Raw genomic sequence first — 17,226 nt, forward strand, 5'->3', positions numbered from 1 at the left:
AATGTGACTGGATTCAAATCTGATTCAGTAAAGACGTTTTATAGAATGGAATTACCTTTCACAGGAGGAATGTGGAGCATCTGTCCTATCACCGAAATGTTGTGTCTCTGCGCCTGTTTAACCCAACAAGCAGCAAAATCCCACCCCTACACTGTAGAGATCTCTAGATGGTGGAAAGCCTTCTAATCTAATAGTTTCTTCCCTCAAACAGCTATACTTTGGAATTTCATCACGGGTTCCTGCTCACCTGATTGTACTGACATGCAGAAGTTCAAGTATAATGTAAACAAACATCTTGCTGCTCAACTCCCTACATAGTATCCCTGTTGTTTTTGTCCAAATAGTAGCCCCTTACTTACAAGTGACACTATGCATGGTTTGGGATGAATTAACAGTTTAAAAAAAAACAAAAAAAAACAATGAGGTTGAAATATAATTGTTACAAAATATTTTTTTTTTACTGAGCCACGATTAATCAAAGCCGAAAGGCCATTCGAGGACAAAGGCTAATCATAATTAAGTGGATAGCGAGACAAACAGCTTAAGGATTGCAGATAATAGCTGGATGGAGGCAATCCGATTATTTAAGATGGCGGCTCAGTAGGAATTTGTTAATAGTTCATGCAAAAATTAAACTGACCGAGCCGAGACCATTTTTGAAGGTGGCGTGTTCTCTGTTGGTCTCAGATTATGTGCAGTTCTAAGAAGTCCAACTTCCCAGGCTAACCCTTCTCATCCTTGGAGAATGGATTTGTTTATTGCTAATTGCCTAAGGTGCCCCTACCAAAGAATGCTAATAGGACTACTCAAGCAAATTTTGGTTTAAGATTCCACTTTCTAACCTTGTGTCACATCTTCCTGCTGTGGGAGAGCGATAGACAGAGTTGCAGGTTAGAAAGGTGGGTGGGGGGGTGAAGACAAAGAGTCAGATTACTATCTTTATTATTTGTCGTTTTTCTCCTATCCGACACATGTCGGGTATGATGCTATTTCTGTTCAACAGAATTCGTACATTTTTATGCCAGCATTTTCACGTTCGCGTAATCGTCGACGATAACAGATCAGGTTATGAACTCGAGCATAGGGTGGTGCAGGTGCTATTGTCATTGAAAGATTTAGATGGAGCAAGTTCAAGGAATTTCTGACATTACGAAGCTGCAAAATGTTACCAAGGGAAGATTTTATCTGACACGTGTACGCTGTGATATGTGAAATTGAAATCTGGCAACATATATGTGCGTTGCATGGCGAGAAATGTTATAAAAATGATACGATGAATGTGTAAGTTTTAAAGACAGGTTTAGTTCTAATGACTCCAGATGAAGATTGAATCAGTATAGTATTGTGAAATGTGTGAAGAACAAGAGATTTTGATGGCATAACACGTTGAAAAAAATAGAGGAGAGTTCTTGGATAGATGTCGAAAAAGAGGGAAATAAATGCCTAGCCAAAGATAGGTTAGTTTGGAAATCGATTTCTTAAAGCCGTGCAACACATGCCAGCATGTAAAATAGATGTTAAGCCGAATATGATCACGATCATAAAAAATGAGTCGTTACCTGTAACTAAAATGATCGGCAGAAGTTACTAACAATCAAAAACAAAACAGAAATATATTTTATTTTAATTGGAACTCATTATTGTGATGAGTATTATTTATTAATTTATTTATTGCGGACTATTATCCTCATCTTTTCTTAGTTGTTTCACGGCGTTTCGGCCAACAATTCCTCTAGCCTTCATCAGGTGGTAACCGCAACGAATAGGAACTCTGAATCTCCTAACTGCATCCACTGCAATTACTGCCTTCCATAGTTGTTGTCGTCTCACTGCGTTTTGGCTAAGTAAGCCTCTGGCCGGCTTTGGGTAGGATTGAAACCGCTATCTACAGACAATTCTCACCTCGAACCATAGAGAGTCAACGTCTTTATCAACTGCGCCATCAAAAGAAGATACAGTGTGTTTTGACATGATTAAAATTTTCGGATTTTTAACTATGTCAAAACACACTTTATCTCCTTTTGATGTATTGATTGTTGCTATTTCTTCTGATGAGTTAAGGGCAAAATAGATTAACTGATTGATATAATAATTAATTGATTGATTTTGTGCTACGAAACAGATACTGTCAAGAATTGTAAATGTCAACTCAGTTAAAGGAATAAAGTGTAAGATGGTCAACATCATGAACTTTGGAATATAGACTTTTGTCACTTATTCATTATATATATATGACAACAAGTCTATATTCCAAATTTCAAAATGTTGTCCATCTTACCGTTTATTTCTTTAAGTATGTTAAAATGTTCAATTCTTGCCAGCACCTGTTTCATAGCACAGGATCATTCATGTAATTATTACGTCAATTTTGGAATTTATTCCGCCCTTACTCATCAGAAGAATAGAAAGAAGAATTTATTAAAAAAAAAAAAAAATCAGTTTACAGATATATTATTTATTATAGTTAAAAAAAAATTTTTTTACAAGGGAGTCACCACTCGTGGATATGGTTATTTTGCATATTTATCAATCCAAACAATTTCCGGTTTTGAAACTCCTTGAAAATAAATGGTGTTACTTAATTTGAAAACTCATCTATATTCCTTTTTATTTAAACATACATTCAATTTCTTTTCCATTTAAAATTAGTTTATGGATATCATTGTTTATTGTATCTAAAAATATTTTACTTTCAATATTATTTCAAAACATGTAAATAAAAATGTATTTAAGAAAAAAATCAGTTTATGAATATTATTATTTATTATAGCTAAGAAAAATTTTTTTTACAAGGGAGTCACCACTTATCAAGGCCCAAAGGCCATTCGAGGATAAGGGTCAATGAGTGTACAGTTGTATCCTCGATAAAAGTGTAGTAATCGGTAGTGGTGAAAAATTGGAAATAATTTATTTATTTAAGGGGACAGCTTACCAAGAATTTGTTTACATTAGACTTGAAGACAACCATAATGTACTCAAAAGGGAAGCAGGACGCAGTTCTAGGAAAGAAACTTTGTTTATAGAATTTACATTTAGATTTAAGCGTGGATAGGAAGTGAGGGAAATTGTTGATAGTTGTTGTAGTTAGATAAGTGTTTACTTTTTTGTGAAAGTTTGGCAAGGGAGGGGATCATAGATGGAAGCTCAGACGAGCACTTACCATGAAAATAATGTATTAATTATTTGGTACTAGTGCACTTACTGATCTGCGCTATTTTTTACATCATATTTCCAAGTTTAATTAAAGTTTTATGATATGTTTTTTTATTTAATTGTAAGTTTAAAGTATAGAATAGGTACAAAACACCCTCCCCTCCCCATGTTAAGAATGGCTTGTTAAATAATAATGTTATGATTTCAGCATGGATCAATAAGTGCACTAGTACCAATTATTTAAAAAAAATGTAAACAAACACATTTATTTAAAAAAGAAAAAGATATCAATTTATGGGTATTCTTATTTATTATATTTAAGCCAGACTTTCGGTGGAGTTTAGAAATTAAATAACACTGTTTACTTCCGAAGAATTTAAAAACCAAAAAATCTATGGATTGGTAAATCGCTATTGATAATTCAGCTACGTTTTAGCTAATGTGCCCTCTGGCCGTATTCAGATGTATGATTCATGTTCAGCAATGATTTCATTTATAGTGAAATACAAATCATGTTGCTTATTTTTGCACATTTGCAGTTTTTTTTAATCATCATCATGTTCATATTTTTAATCATCATCATCATATTCGGTTTAACACCTGTTTTATATGTCCGCATGTGTTGAAAAAACAAAGTTTAAAATAAGATCTGTTTTAATATTCATTTTTAATTTTAGATTTCTTTTTAAAATTTTAATACAAATGTTTACTTCAATAGCAGCATATATATAAAACAATATATTACAAAGCTCAACAAAATTTTATTGGAGCTATATATATTAATATATAGTTTTTATACCTTCATTTTCCTTTCTTGTTTACTTATATATATATATATATATATATATATATATATATAAAAAAAATGTTGACACTTTTCATTTCTCTTCTAGTCTTGGGAAATAGAAACTTGATCACTTTTTCTTCACAATCATAATGAAATAGATATGAGATAAATTGGCAACGAGGGATGAGATGAGGAAGGGTTAGGGTTGAAAGTTGAATATGTTTGAGATGCTTAGAATGAAGATAACCATTTAGAATGATGGATCGATAATGAAGAGTTTTACGTATAATTTATAAACCCGGCATAATATACGCGATGTTGTCCAAGGTCTTGGCGAGCGTGGCACGCGGGCAACCATTGATCTCGGGAAGTGCAGCGGTCAGACATATCAGAGGGCTAAAAGCACAGAGCATGGAGTCCAAAAGCACAGACAAGCTACCCTGAACAGCTATCATACCCTGAAAAGAAAAAAGTTACGCGTTATGTTTTTTTTTTGCTTTTTATTGTTCCGAGAAAATAAAAGAAAATGGAAAGAGAAAAGAAAGAAAAAGGAAAAGTAGGGGAAAAAAAATTGGGGAGAGGGAGTTGGGCAAAAGAGTACTTCGAGCTTGGATTAGGCTATTTGAAGCAGGAAAAATTGAGTTTGCAGTACCAAAATTAGTCTTTTTCTGCTCGCAATATATCTCACTCTCCAGCTTAAACTACATGCAGTAATATATTTTTTCAAAATGGATTCTTTCAATCTTGGGTTATATAGCAAGTAGTATTGGGACAATTAATCGGAATTAAAAATCAGAAAAATTGGAACTTTTTAGGGTATCGGAATCAGTAGAATTTGTGCCTATTTTCCAATGCCAAAAACGATTCCTTTAATTGTGCTTTTTTTTTGATCTTGTTTAAAACAAAATCTTCCACTGCTAGTATTAATAAAATAAATATTTATTGATTTTAAACTAAAAGTAAAATTAAAATCTATAGACCATCTCCCACAAGTGTGTTTTTACGTTTGAAAAAAATATATGCACATTTTATGTGTTTTTATGGTAATTGGGAAAAAATTACACCTCCATAGTTAAATATTTAGAGATTTATGAAGTATTGGAATCGGTAATTGTATTGGAATCGGGAATTTAGTACGGCATCAGTAACTGTATCATAATCAAGAAAAATATTGGAATCGTCCCATCAGTAATAGTTAGTTTTATTATTTTTGACTGTTGATAGACAAAGAAAGAGTTACAGAAGCAAGAGTAATAGGCAGTATATAAAACGAGAAAATGACGGCAAACAACCCAACACTTAGAAAAAAAGTGGATTGATCAACAGAAACTTAAGAGATATGTTACTTTTTGAGTTAATTGCAAATTATGGTTAATTAAAACAATTTCTATCTATATAACGCTAGGTATGCATGTTTATATACTTCTATGCATAAGATTCACTCCTAAAACTAATTAACTGATCATTATGAATTTTGGAACACGATGATAGGTGTCACGGTAGGTAACGTTGTCTGTACAAGGTGGAACGATAAAATTGCCGTCCTAAGGAAAACAACACAGATTTATTTAAAAAGTTTTATTGAAAAAAATCAATTCAAGTAACTTAATTATGTAGTTGAGCTGACATCTATTCAATGTAGCCGCCTTCATCCTCAATCACCACCTCAATATGGGTCTGGAACAGGGAGCATGCCTTTTCAAAAAGCACCGGTAGTAGCTTGGTGAATACTCGATCAGGCTAGCTTTGGTGTTGTGGGAGGTCATGTTGGTGATGTTCTCGACATATAACGAAACGGGTTCATGTCGGAGAAGGCGGGGAACCAGTGAGAGAAGAGTACAAAATTGTAACACTCCTTCTGAAGCCAAGTCTGGGTCTCTTTAGACTTGTGGTCCGACGCTGAATCCTGCTGCCACACCCAGGATCTGCCAGCGGATTGCACCAGGGGATCACCACACTCTTCAGCACATCCAGGTACACTTTGGTGTTGACTTTCAAGCCACTTCAAAGATGTGAGGTGGCATGATGTGGCCTTCCCTTGGAATCACACCAAACACCATAAATGTTGGTCATCTGATGCGTTAGGCTGTGTCCTCAATCATTGAACTGTCTGGATTTGCATTTTGGGGGTGCTGGCAATGGTCCTGTTGTCATAACTTGGATTGGTATAGAGCACGAGTTTTACAGCAAAGCATCTCCGATCTCAGAAGGCTCCGATCGCTCTTGGGATTTGTACACAACTGGCTAAAATGGTCCACAAAAAAAAAAAAAAAAAAAAAAAAAAAGAAAAGAAAACTGATTTTCATCAAATGGAGATGGAATCATGTCATCTTTTCTAGGGCAACAATTTTATCATTCCACCCTGTTTTTAGTTTCATGCAAAATGGGTGAAAAGAGGGTGAAAGGCCTTTGTGAAAATACCTCAGATTTTGGGTCAATTTTAACAATATTTTGTTAAGACATCAATTAATAAATTTCCCCAAATTCCAGTTTTTTTAGAGTATTTTAAAGAGGTTTTAGGGAGCATATATGGACATCATTTGAAAATTCAGATATTTCAGATTTGCATTAAATTTGATCAACCATTATTAGACACCAATTAAGACCCCTTAAGCTTAATCCTTAAATTTTTCTAGAATCAAAATGTGATGGATCTTGATCAAAATCGAGATTAAGGATTCTAAACATAAGGCTTAATAACATTATATGTTGATTATAATCTTCATAAGGGGACATAAAAGTGGTGCAAAGCCGTTTCGTTTTGACAGTTTTACTCGTCCTGGGACAGGTATTCCTTTATTCATTCAGCGTTACTTTTCCGTTGTTCAGGTGTTTTCTGATATTTCGCAAGATCATTCTCCACTTTCCACCGTTCAACAGGTCCACTGTCTGTGTGGTCTTGTCCAATCATTTGCATCCAACTTTTCCTTGATTGGCCAACCTTCCTGAGATGCCTGCATGTTTTTGCAAAGGTTTATCCAGGAAGGTGAATGCTGTCAGTGCAACTGATTCGTACTTAGGATAACTTCTATGCTGGGCAAATATAGTGTTTTTGGCAAATTAGGTTTGGTCATATTTCACACTGCAGATTCTTCTAGTTAATTCTACTTCTGTAATTAATATTTTGATATTTACCTTGTGCTCCTGTAACCTCATGCCAATGATACTGAGGGACTCGCCCAACAGCTTGAGGTGAGCAGCAGCATCCACAGGTTCAATTCCAAGTCCCTTTTATAAGAAAAAAAAAAGAAAAAAAAGAAAGAACTTTAATGGCAATTCAAAAGGGGAAGCCATCAAATTCAAAATGGCAGATAACAAATTGAAAAACAAATTAGTTTTAGTTTTTACACCAAAAAATCATGTGCATCTAATATTCATCGTATACACATTTTGACGTATCATTTACTTTGAAGAGAAAACATTTTTTTTTTAAATTAAAAATGGATAAAAAATATTTGATAAATACATTTTAATAAGAATTTTTGGTGCTTATCCACAACTTCCCTCATGAAAAGACAAAAAAAAACAAAACAAATTTTATGGCTAAACGACAAATGATGATCGTACAATGCCATGTTGAAAACAGTCTGAAAAAAACCAAGGGAGTGAATTACAAATAATTAAAACTTTGCTAAATTTTAGAAAGCCGTTCTTAACATGGGGAGGGGAAGGCATTGAAAAAACTCAAATTCACTTAAAAATGGTTTTCTTTATAAAAATAAAACTACTTGACCAATTTATGAGATTTTTGGCATCCAATATTTTCTTCCCATCACAGATTTTTAAAATATTTGTGTTTTTTTATATAGGGATGGAGAGTCTCTTAATAAGCCCCTTTTCATTTCAATATGTGTCTGCAAATGTTATATTGACCAGCTCAACTGTAAATCAACAGAAAGTGGCTGGCAACTTCAAGAGATCAATTTGTATTTTTTGGATTCTTCGGACTACCGTTCTCAACGTAAGTTTTATTTTCACAATATTTTCGGTCAATATAACCTCCGACCTTCTTCACATGTATCTTATCAAACTCAGGAATGTTTCTGTTGAACTTGGGAATCTACACGGAATTTCGAACGGAACTCTTTATTTAATTCATGGATAGCATACTCTCATTCCATCAACCAAGACTGGATAGAGGTCCTAAGTAATTCGCAATTGTATTTTTTAGTTGCCCACACTGAGAATTGAACCATCATCCTTCAAGAGAATATCACTTTTACAATTGATTTTTTTCCAAATACTCTAACCACTGTGCCACGGGTCCTTGCCAGCAGTAATCCGAAGAATCCAAATAATACGAATAACCAATTCTCTGAAGTGTTAAGTGTTCGTTGTCATCTATATCATTATCATATAAATCTCACCTGTTTGTTAGTGTGTGTATGTATGTATGTATGTATGTATGTCTGCCTAAAACTTTCGACAGATGCAATGGATTTTCACAAGATCGGTATCGTTTTGAAGCTCGACCCTTTGGACAACAAATATTAAAAAATTGGCCAAAAATATTAAAACCTACATCATTTCTGGTTTGGCGATGGATGCAACAGCAAAGACGTCACGTCTTTTTTTTCACATTCTTTTCGTCCTTCACGTTACGTTCACGTTACGTTCACGGTACGTTCACGTTACATTCACGTTACATTCACGTTACGTTCATGTTACGTTCACATTACATTCACGTTACGGGTTTGAGTCTACCTACTTACTACCAATTTTTTTTTTTTTTTAAATTTTTGCTAAACACACACCTCTGAGTACCCTGGCTAGTACATTTATAATTCCAGGTTAATATTTTTAAGAGATAAAGAAACCGATAAAGTTTTAACGAGGATAACGCAAGAGTGCTCAATACTTAAGTAGGGCAAGATACATTTTTATTTTTTTTTTTACATAAGCATAAATATGTCACTACACATTCATGAGCATATTTCGGTCAACCAGTTACAAATAACCAGAGACCTCTTCAGGCGATATTGCTTATACAAAGGTTCAGTCATTTTTACTAGGGCAACAAGCGAATAAAACTATACATTCTTCTCCACTAAAAAAAAAAAAAAAAAAAACACCACCACCATGTGCACCGTCACTAATGTCAAAACTCATCCTGAAACCAAAAAGGTTATTTTGAATAAACAAAATATTTTATAGCCAGCTGTGTTTTTATTTTGCTGTCAAGTGTATATCTATTGAGACAATGACAAAGGTTGATTTTTTAGAAATTATATAGAATGAAAAACACCTTCGACAACCGTCCGCAATGAATACATAACACCCTGCTCAGAAAATGATTGGCTAATGAATTCGAGAGATCAACTCCTATCAACTCCTGTATATTCGTCACTTCTCACAATTCTTACAGGAGTTCCAAGGAATCGTCGTTTGCAGTGCAATGTTATGATGTATGACAATGAATCCTTCCCTCCCTCCCCCAAAAAAAGGGAAATTTCACCTGCTCGGTTTGTGGGCAGAGAGTTGGGAGCAATTCAAATCTTTGTGGTACTTGAAAGCATTGGCTACACAAAAATTGCAGTGGATTTACAGACAGATTGAGAGATGATAACTAATTTGTATGCAAGAAGTGCAAGACAATGAGAGACGGATAAGAACTCAGATGTGAAGAAAGTATATTTGGATGGCAACGCTATAGAGATGATCAAAAATCACCTCCTCCCTCCGAAGTGAGTTGAACCAGTTTCCTCTGAAGAAGAAATTTTCATGGGAAATCCAGTTCATAAGCATTCCCCAGTCGCAAAATGTATGTCTCAATCAGGTTTTTGCTATCTTGTGAGGTGTTAAAGTTCTTCTACATAGTGTGATTAAAAATTGGTACAAACCTGCTTGTGTGCAGCCTGTAGTGTTCTGTGTAGAAAAAAAAATGAAGAAAAAAGAAAAAAAAACGACCAACTTTTCTTTTTATATGCTTGTAATATTGTCATATAATATACAAATAAGATGCTTTTGGTTGGATATAAAAAGCCTGATTTTTCCAGAGGCAGGGGGATTTTTGATTTGGATGTCAGAGTAGCAAGTATTGTCAGCAGTGCGTCGCATTTTAAAGTTGAGTTTTGACAGCAGAGCATCGAGATTTGGAGTAGCGCTTTTTTGGCAGCACTGTGTCGAATTTAACATTTTTAATCACACATACAGAGCCTGGTATTTCCAAATGGTCACTGATCTGGTACTGTCCAGGCTCAACATTGCTTAACTAATCTAATAAGATCTGGTGTGTGCAAGAAGTCATTACCAGGTAAAAACTAAGAACATTGCGAATACTTACCTTAACAGGACTAACAGTCAAATCGTCTGTGAGAGATTTTACTGCTTTGGTTACTGAGGTGCTGGGACTTTTTGCCAATGCAATGGGGAGTGTGCTCGTAGCTGGGGCTGGAGCTGCATTTGATACGGTTTTACTGCTTCCTTTGCCAGTACGAATCAGGGTTGAGCCTTTGCCGGCTGCTTTCTTAGCCTTCTGCTTCCATGACTATAAAAAGGGGGAAAAAAAGCGAGAACATTGCTAACTTCAAATTTTCAAATCTGTCTTATTTTTATTTAATAATGATTGAAAAGTTTCTTTTTTGGTCTTAATATAATTAAGAATTATTGAAATTAGTTTTATTTTTTAATGAATTATTGAAAACACTTTTTAATGCATTTTAAAACGATTTGGGGAATATTGGAGGTGTTTTTTTATGATGTTTGAAATTTTGTTACTTTGATTTCAATAATTTTATTTTTATAATTTCATAAACATATATTAATTATATAAATTCAAATAAAAAAAACTTATTTTTAAAATTAAAAAAATTATTTTTATAATTTCATAAAATTTCAAATAAAATAAAAACTTTTATTTTTTAAAGTTTGTTATTACAAGTGCAAATAAAGACTGTTATTTTTATCTGTATAGCTTTGTTAATTTTTATTGTATATTTTTCAATAATGTTATTTTCTTATATTTTATTTCAATAAATCACTTCACAATAGAAATACTGAAGACCAATAAAAGTGAAGTGACTGATTTGTCTTGTCAAAACGTCTGGTAGCAGCCATGCTAGAAGTTAGGAAGTATGTTCGCTGACTATGACCAAAGATTTTTCTGTATTTTCGTTTTTAAAAGCATCCATGCGACTGATCATTCTATTTGATTATTTTCATTTTTCTTTTAAGAAAATCAATTTTACGATTTTTAGTAATTAAAAGGTTTTTATTTTGAATACAAACTCTCTATAATTTAATTTAATTGTCGCTTTGTTTTTTTTTAATGTTATAAAAAAAATTTTCAATTGAATTTATATAATAAATATTTGAATGTATATAATAAATATATGTTTATGAAAGTATCAAAATAAAATTATTGAACTCAAAACAGCAAAATTTCAAAATCATAAAAAAACGTATCCAATACATAATATTTCCAAAAACGTTTAAAAAGATTTTTAAAAGTGTTTTCAATAATTCTATTAAAAAAAAAAAAAGAGTGCAAAAAAATGTTTTCAATAATTAAAAAAAAAATAATAAAACTAATTTCAATAATTCTTAATTAAAATAAGACCCAAAAAACTTTTCAATGATTATTAAATAAAAAAATTAAAAAAAAACGATCAGAAAAGCATAAAAAAGAGTACAGGGGAGTTAGAAGAGTGAAAGAAAAAAGCAAAGAAACTGATTTGCCTTGTCACCGCTTCTGGTAGCAGCCACGCCAGATGTTAGGAAGTACATTAGCTGACTATAACCAAATCTTTACGATGTACATCATGGAACGAAGATGTCATTTCAAAAGTCACATAAATTGATCAAATAGATTGTTTTAATTAAAAAAATCAAATGTTATGAGGAGGAGGAGGAGGAGGAGGAGGAGGAGGAGGAGGAGGAGGAGCGGCCATTTTGTTTTAAATTTTCCCAAAATTCAAGGGTGACGATTCAATTCTAGAGATTTTGTTTGTATTCAAAGTAATAAAAACTTATTAATCACTAAAAATCATAAAATTTGATTTTCTTAATTAAAAAAAATATACTTGATCAATTAATATGATTTTTGGAATATGACACTGTCATCCTGATTTTTGTGTACTTTTGTCTTTTTAATCAAGTATAATAATGAAGAAACACTGTCATATCTGCTAATCTGTTTACAAAGATATTCGTAACTTATGTCAGTGTTTAAAACAAGTGACAGGGTAGGAGAGAGTGCATTTGTATTAAAAAGATTTCTTTGATGCGGTCATGCTTGCATTCCTGAACTTACCATTTTCTCCTTATCTGACAAACTCTGCCAGATTTCTCCTAATCTACGACAGATCTGAGCAAAATCTGAAAAACAAAAAAAGGAGAAAAAAATAGAGGAAAATAAAAAAGAATCATTTGAATGAAAGTTTTAAAAGACAAACTGATTACAGGATAAAAACAGAATTTATTCAGAAAGTACAGCACACCATTGGTGGTAACCCCCAAATATTCATGAGATTGATAGTAAAAGAAGTTTACATCAGAAGGAATAATCTGAAATGTTGTCCACAGAGACATTAGAATTTTTTTGCTTTTTTTTTTTACAAACGGGAAGCCACTCGAGGATGGATAAGGGTTAATGAGTGTATGTTAGTCATTGGGACAATAGTGTAGCAATCATTAGTAGTGGATATTTGGTAAATTGGATTACTTAAGGGGACGGCTCATCAAGAACATGTTTACATTGGACTTGAAGACGGCCATATTGTAGTCAGCTAGAAAGTAGGCAAACTGGACAGAGTTCCACAGGCAGGCAGTTCTAAGAAAGAAACTTTGTTCATGGAATTCACATTTAGGTTTAGTCACAGATAAAGAGTGGGGGAAATTATTGATAGTGGTTTCAGCTAGACAAATGTTTTTCACAAAAGTTTGGCAAGGGGTGAACCATAGATTCCAGCTGAGACGAGTACTTGCCATGAAAATAACGACAGAGCTGAGATGGGCTTGCAACGTCTCTTCTGTGGGAAACAGGTTGCAGGGAAGAGAAAAGGGCATCCCCCCCACTAGGCTACAAGGCAGGATAAGCTGCTTCTAGCAGCTTATCCTGCCCAGACGTAGCACCAGTACTCCATCCTAAGACATACTTGGTTCTTATATAGGTAGAAAATTGCATCAGCAGTGAGATATCTAGTAAAGCAGTTGAATGATTCAACCATTTTTCCAGCAACTTTGGCAACAGATTTGATGTACGTGTTCCTTTTAAGATCAGGAGTAAAAATCAGCTTGTTAAAACATGGAGTCTCCCCAAGACGAGGGCCATTCATTTAAATTGATGTCGGACAGAGGTCAGAACGTTAATGATAGAAAGATAGAAGCTTGGTTTTCGATGCATTAAAATTAATTAGCCACCCTTTTCCCCATTGCACCATATGCTCAAGATCAGAGAAGGGAGAACCAGAGAAATCTTGGTTATTTACGGCCTTTGAAGCATTGCTATAGATACATAAACATGTCTTTATAAAATAGATGTTAGACCGAATATGATGATGAAAGCATAGATGAAAGGTTTAGAGTTAGAAGATGTAGAACAGTTGAGGTAGCAGGGTCAGTTGGCAGGGAAAGGCAAAGAAAAACATAATAGGAAGTGAGAGAATTTGAGAGAAAGAGGGATAAATAAAGACCTGGCCAGAAATAGGTTGGTTTGGAAGTCAATTTCTAAACACTGCTTGCATGCCAGCATTTAAAACAGATATCAAACTAAATATGAAGATTCAAAGAGTCGTTTGCGTGCATATATAAATTTTACTTCAAATATGTTAGGCACTATATATATATATATATATATATATGCACACACATCTTTAATTATATATCTTTTAATTTCAAACAAGCAAAAATCATGAAGTATATTTCAAATAAATCCCAGCAAAGACTTCTTGAATCAGCGCTTATCGCAAACTCAAACACAATTAAACAATGCACAGGTTGCTACAACATTGTCTTTAACAAGTAAACTTACATTAAAATAACAGAATTTAAATTTAGACATACGTTAACATACAGCATAAAAAATATTACATATAATAATTAATCTATAGAATCAGTCAATAAACAAAACAAAGATACATAATTTCATTTCAATTACATATCCACATTTGAATTATAACGATTATTTTTATGTCAAAAAGAACATACAATGCATCATTTCTTTTTAAATATCTAAATGGCTATATGACATTAAAAAATCACACACACTCCACAATCCTATACACTTTTTGAAATGCCAATGATTTTTTCATTTTGAAATAGAACAAAGACATCTTTTTCACAAATATATTTTCAAATAGTGTATTAGTATTTTGTTTTCTTCAATTTAATCATCCTGAGGAAGTCTTGAAATAACGACGAAACATTGTTGAACATATAACTTGGTTTGTTCCTTTTTTATCTATATATATATATATATATATATATATATATATATATTGCTTTGAAGAAAATAGCCAACAAAACCTGAGGGGCTCGTTTCATCAACAGACTGATCAGAAGTTAATCGCTGATCATAGAAAAATAAATAAATATCTCGCAAGAACAGACTTAATGGGGTGTACGTGTAAATTTTACTGAGGGAGAGAGAAAAAAAAAAAAAAAAAGGAAGTATGGTTGGGGATACAAATAAAATATTTACAATTATATAAAAATATATGTACAAGTGGGGGCAAAGGAGAGAGTTAAAATATATTCCCAAATAAGTCTAATGACCTAATGAATTCTTTCTGTCTGTTCTTGTGAGATATTTTATTTATTTATTTTATATAATCAACAATTAACTCCTGATGAGTCTGTGAATGAAAGGGGCCCCTCGGGTTTTGCCAACCATTTTGTTTAAAGCAATGTACAAGTTTTGTACCATATTTATACTAGCAAAAATTGCCAAAGAATGAACAAATATCCCTGTATTCTCTATTTTCTCATTGTTATTCCGAACACCAGATTACTATTTTCATTCTTATATACAGCATCAGCACGTTGACACACATATTCTAGTCAACCATTGTGAACTTGAGAATTTAACTTAGAAGTAAAGATGCTAGCGAAAACCCCCACCCCAATGTCACACATGTATACCCATGTTCAACAAGTTTGGTATGTAATGTTTATACCAATGTCAATGTTTTTTTTGTACCCTGTATGCAAATTGTAAACTGCGCTTCAAGCTCACCAATGCTAAAAGCAACACAGAATAAGAAAATTGCAAAGGAAAAAGATCACGGCCCATGCACTCGAGATGAGGCAGTCAGTTCAGGGATTCTGGCAGAGATATACACATGAATGACTAAACCAAACAAAGTTGTAGTGAGGTACTAAATTTAGAGTTTATAGGTATACAAGGTTTGGACAGATATTCAATGTCCATTTTCAAGGACATTTCAAGGCTTTTTATAGTTTTTAAAGGCCTTTTTCAGACAAAATTCAAGTTTTCACAACAAAATTTGACATATAAACAATGACATAAAAAATCAAGCAACTAAATAATTGACAACAAGAAAAATCATTTTCATTTATCTACAAAACCGCTTACATTTCCGACCCATTTATATTTGGCCAACCAAACACGATTAAATGTTATTTTCCCCATCGTAGACTGATCTATGCTATGCTTGTTTTACTTTAAAATTTTGAATTTCCGATATTGTGGATACAAGAGTTATGTCCCTTTATCATGAAACTACCGAATGTTATATGGAAAAACAGATAGTTTCATGATAAAGGGACGTAATTCTTGTATCGACAATAATATGATGTAATTTCAGAACACTGTATTTCGATTTTATATTTAATATGTAAAAAATATTTTATTAATACTTAAAAAATTATTTAACATTATTTATTTGGATTTTATTTTTAATATTGTAACAAATTTTTACTGGACATAAAGAATACAATTTCCAAGCCCTATTCAGAACACTATGAAGCATCGTCTATATTTTCACGGATAGAATAGAAATAAGGCCGTTTCAAGGCAAAAGTTAAAATTCAAGGACTTTCCAAGCCTGTGCAAACCCTGAGTATATGATGAATGTAAAGGACTCACCTTGTTTGGGAGTTTCAGCAGCTACTTTGCTTCTATTTGCATTACACCACAACATATACGCAGTCAGTGGCCGTCGTTTTTTAGGTGGCTGAAATAAAACAAAAGTTTTAATAAAAGTTTTACATTTATAAACAAAAATAAGACAATAACCATAAACACTAATAAAACTAGCTGTAACTACCTGACGTCGCCCTGGAGTTTTTTTTATTTTGCTTTTCTTGTTGCCACCTGGCCCCTTTTTATCTTTTCTCTTTCTTGTAAAAAATACGGTAATCATTAAAGATCGTGGCAGGAGTAGAATGCAAGAAAAAATTCCATATTGGCATCAAAAATGGTTTTATATTGTTTTTGTTTAAGATTAAATGAGAAACTGATTCAAGTTAAAATCCACTTAGTAATATGCATGTAAACTTGAGGAAAAATATTTGAAATGTGTCAACATTATGTAAATAAGCAAAATCAAAACAAGATGGCAACTGAATTTGACCTGATGTTGTGTTTATTTTTTTTTTAATTGACTTATAGAATAATATTTAAGATAGAAAACATAAAACTAGTTTTAATGCCTATACAAAATTTGTCTCACATTCTTCTCTTGACAACACCTTTAACGATTACTGGAAAGCTTTTAGCTTCAATTTATGGTCCCCTCCCCCTTGCCAAACTTTTGCAAAAAACACACGACTAGCTACAACCATTATCAACAATTTCCTCCACTCTCTATCTGTGCCGAATTCTAAACAGATTCCACAAACAAAGCTTCTTTCCTAGAACTGCCCGCCTGCTTCACAGATGATTACAATATGGTAGTTTTCAAGTACAATGTAAATAAGTTTTTGTTGAGCCGTTCCCTTGAATAATAAAAATTCTACCCAATTTATACCATTAATGATTACTACACTACCTCTTTACATTCTTTAAACCTTATCCTTGAGTGGCCTTCGGGCCTTGATAAGTGATGACTCCCTTGTAAAAAATGAACAAATATTTACATGTTTTGAAAGATAATTCTATGAAGGAATTTGTCATTTTACTAACATGGAGAAATTTAAATGTAATGTAAACAAACATCTTGCTGCACAACTCCCCACTTAGGATGTCCCTATAAAGCTGACCCTATTACATTATGTATGTATATTCATAATGCTGTTGTTCGACCTTCACCTGGCAAATTCCATTTTTTTCAAATTTTCATACTTTTGCATCGCATGGGATCGAATACCCTATATATTAAGTTTCA

General features: G+C 32.9%; 1 protein-coding gene across 1 annotated transcript in view; it reads right to left on the bottom strand.

The window, feature by feature from the left end:
- Nucleotides 1-3,507: 3,507 nt before the first annotated feature.
- Nucleotides 3,508-17,226, bottom strand: part of LOC145261280 (uncharacterized) — a 34,782-nt gene continuing 21,063 nt past the window's right edge. The window contains exons 6-10 of the mRNA XM_080119760.1: nucleotides 15,987-16,074; nucleotides 12,192-12,256; nucleotides 10,224-10,427; nucleotides 7,076-7,168; nucleotides 3,508-4,398 (exon numbers count right to left, since the gene is read on the bottom strand). Coding sequence (XP_079975886.1) covers nucleotides 4,231-4,398; nucleotides 7,076-7,168; nucleotides 10,224-10,427; nucleotides 12,192-12,256; nucleotides 15,987-16,074 — 618 coding nt within the window. The 3' untranslated portion in view covers nucleotides 3,508-4,230. The remainder of the gene's footprint in view (nucleotides 4,399-7,075; nucleotides 7,169-10,223; nucleotides 10,428-12,191; nucleotides 12,257-15,986; nucleotides 16,075-17,226) is intronic.

This window comes from Euprymna scolopes, chromosome 37, assembly GCF_053919585.1.
Source record: "Euprymna scolopes isolate OS-2025 chromosome 37, ASM5391958v1, whole genome shotgun sequence".
NCBI classification, from domain to species: Eukaryota; Metazoa; Mollusca; class Cephalopoda; order Sepiida; family Sepiolidae; genus Euprymna; species Euprymna scolopes.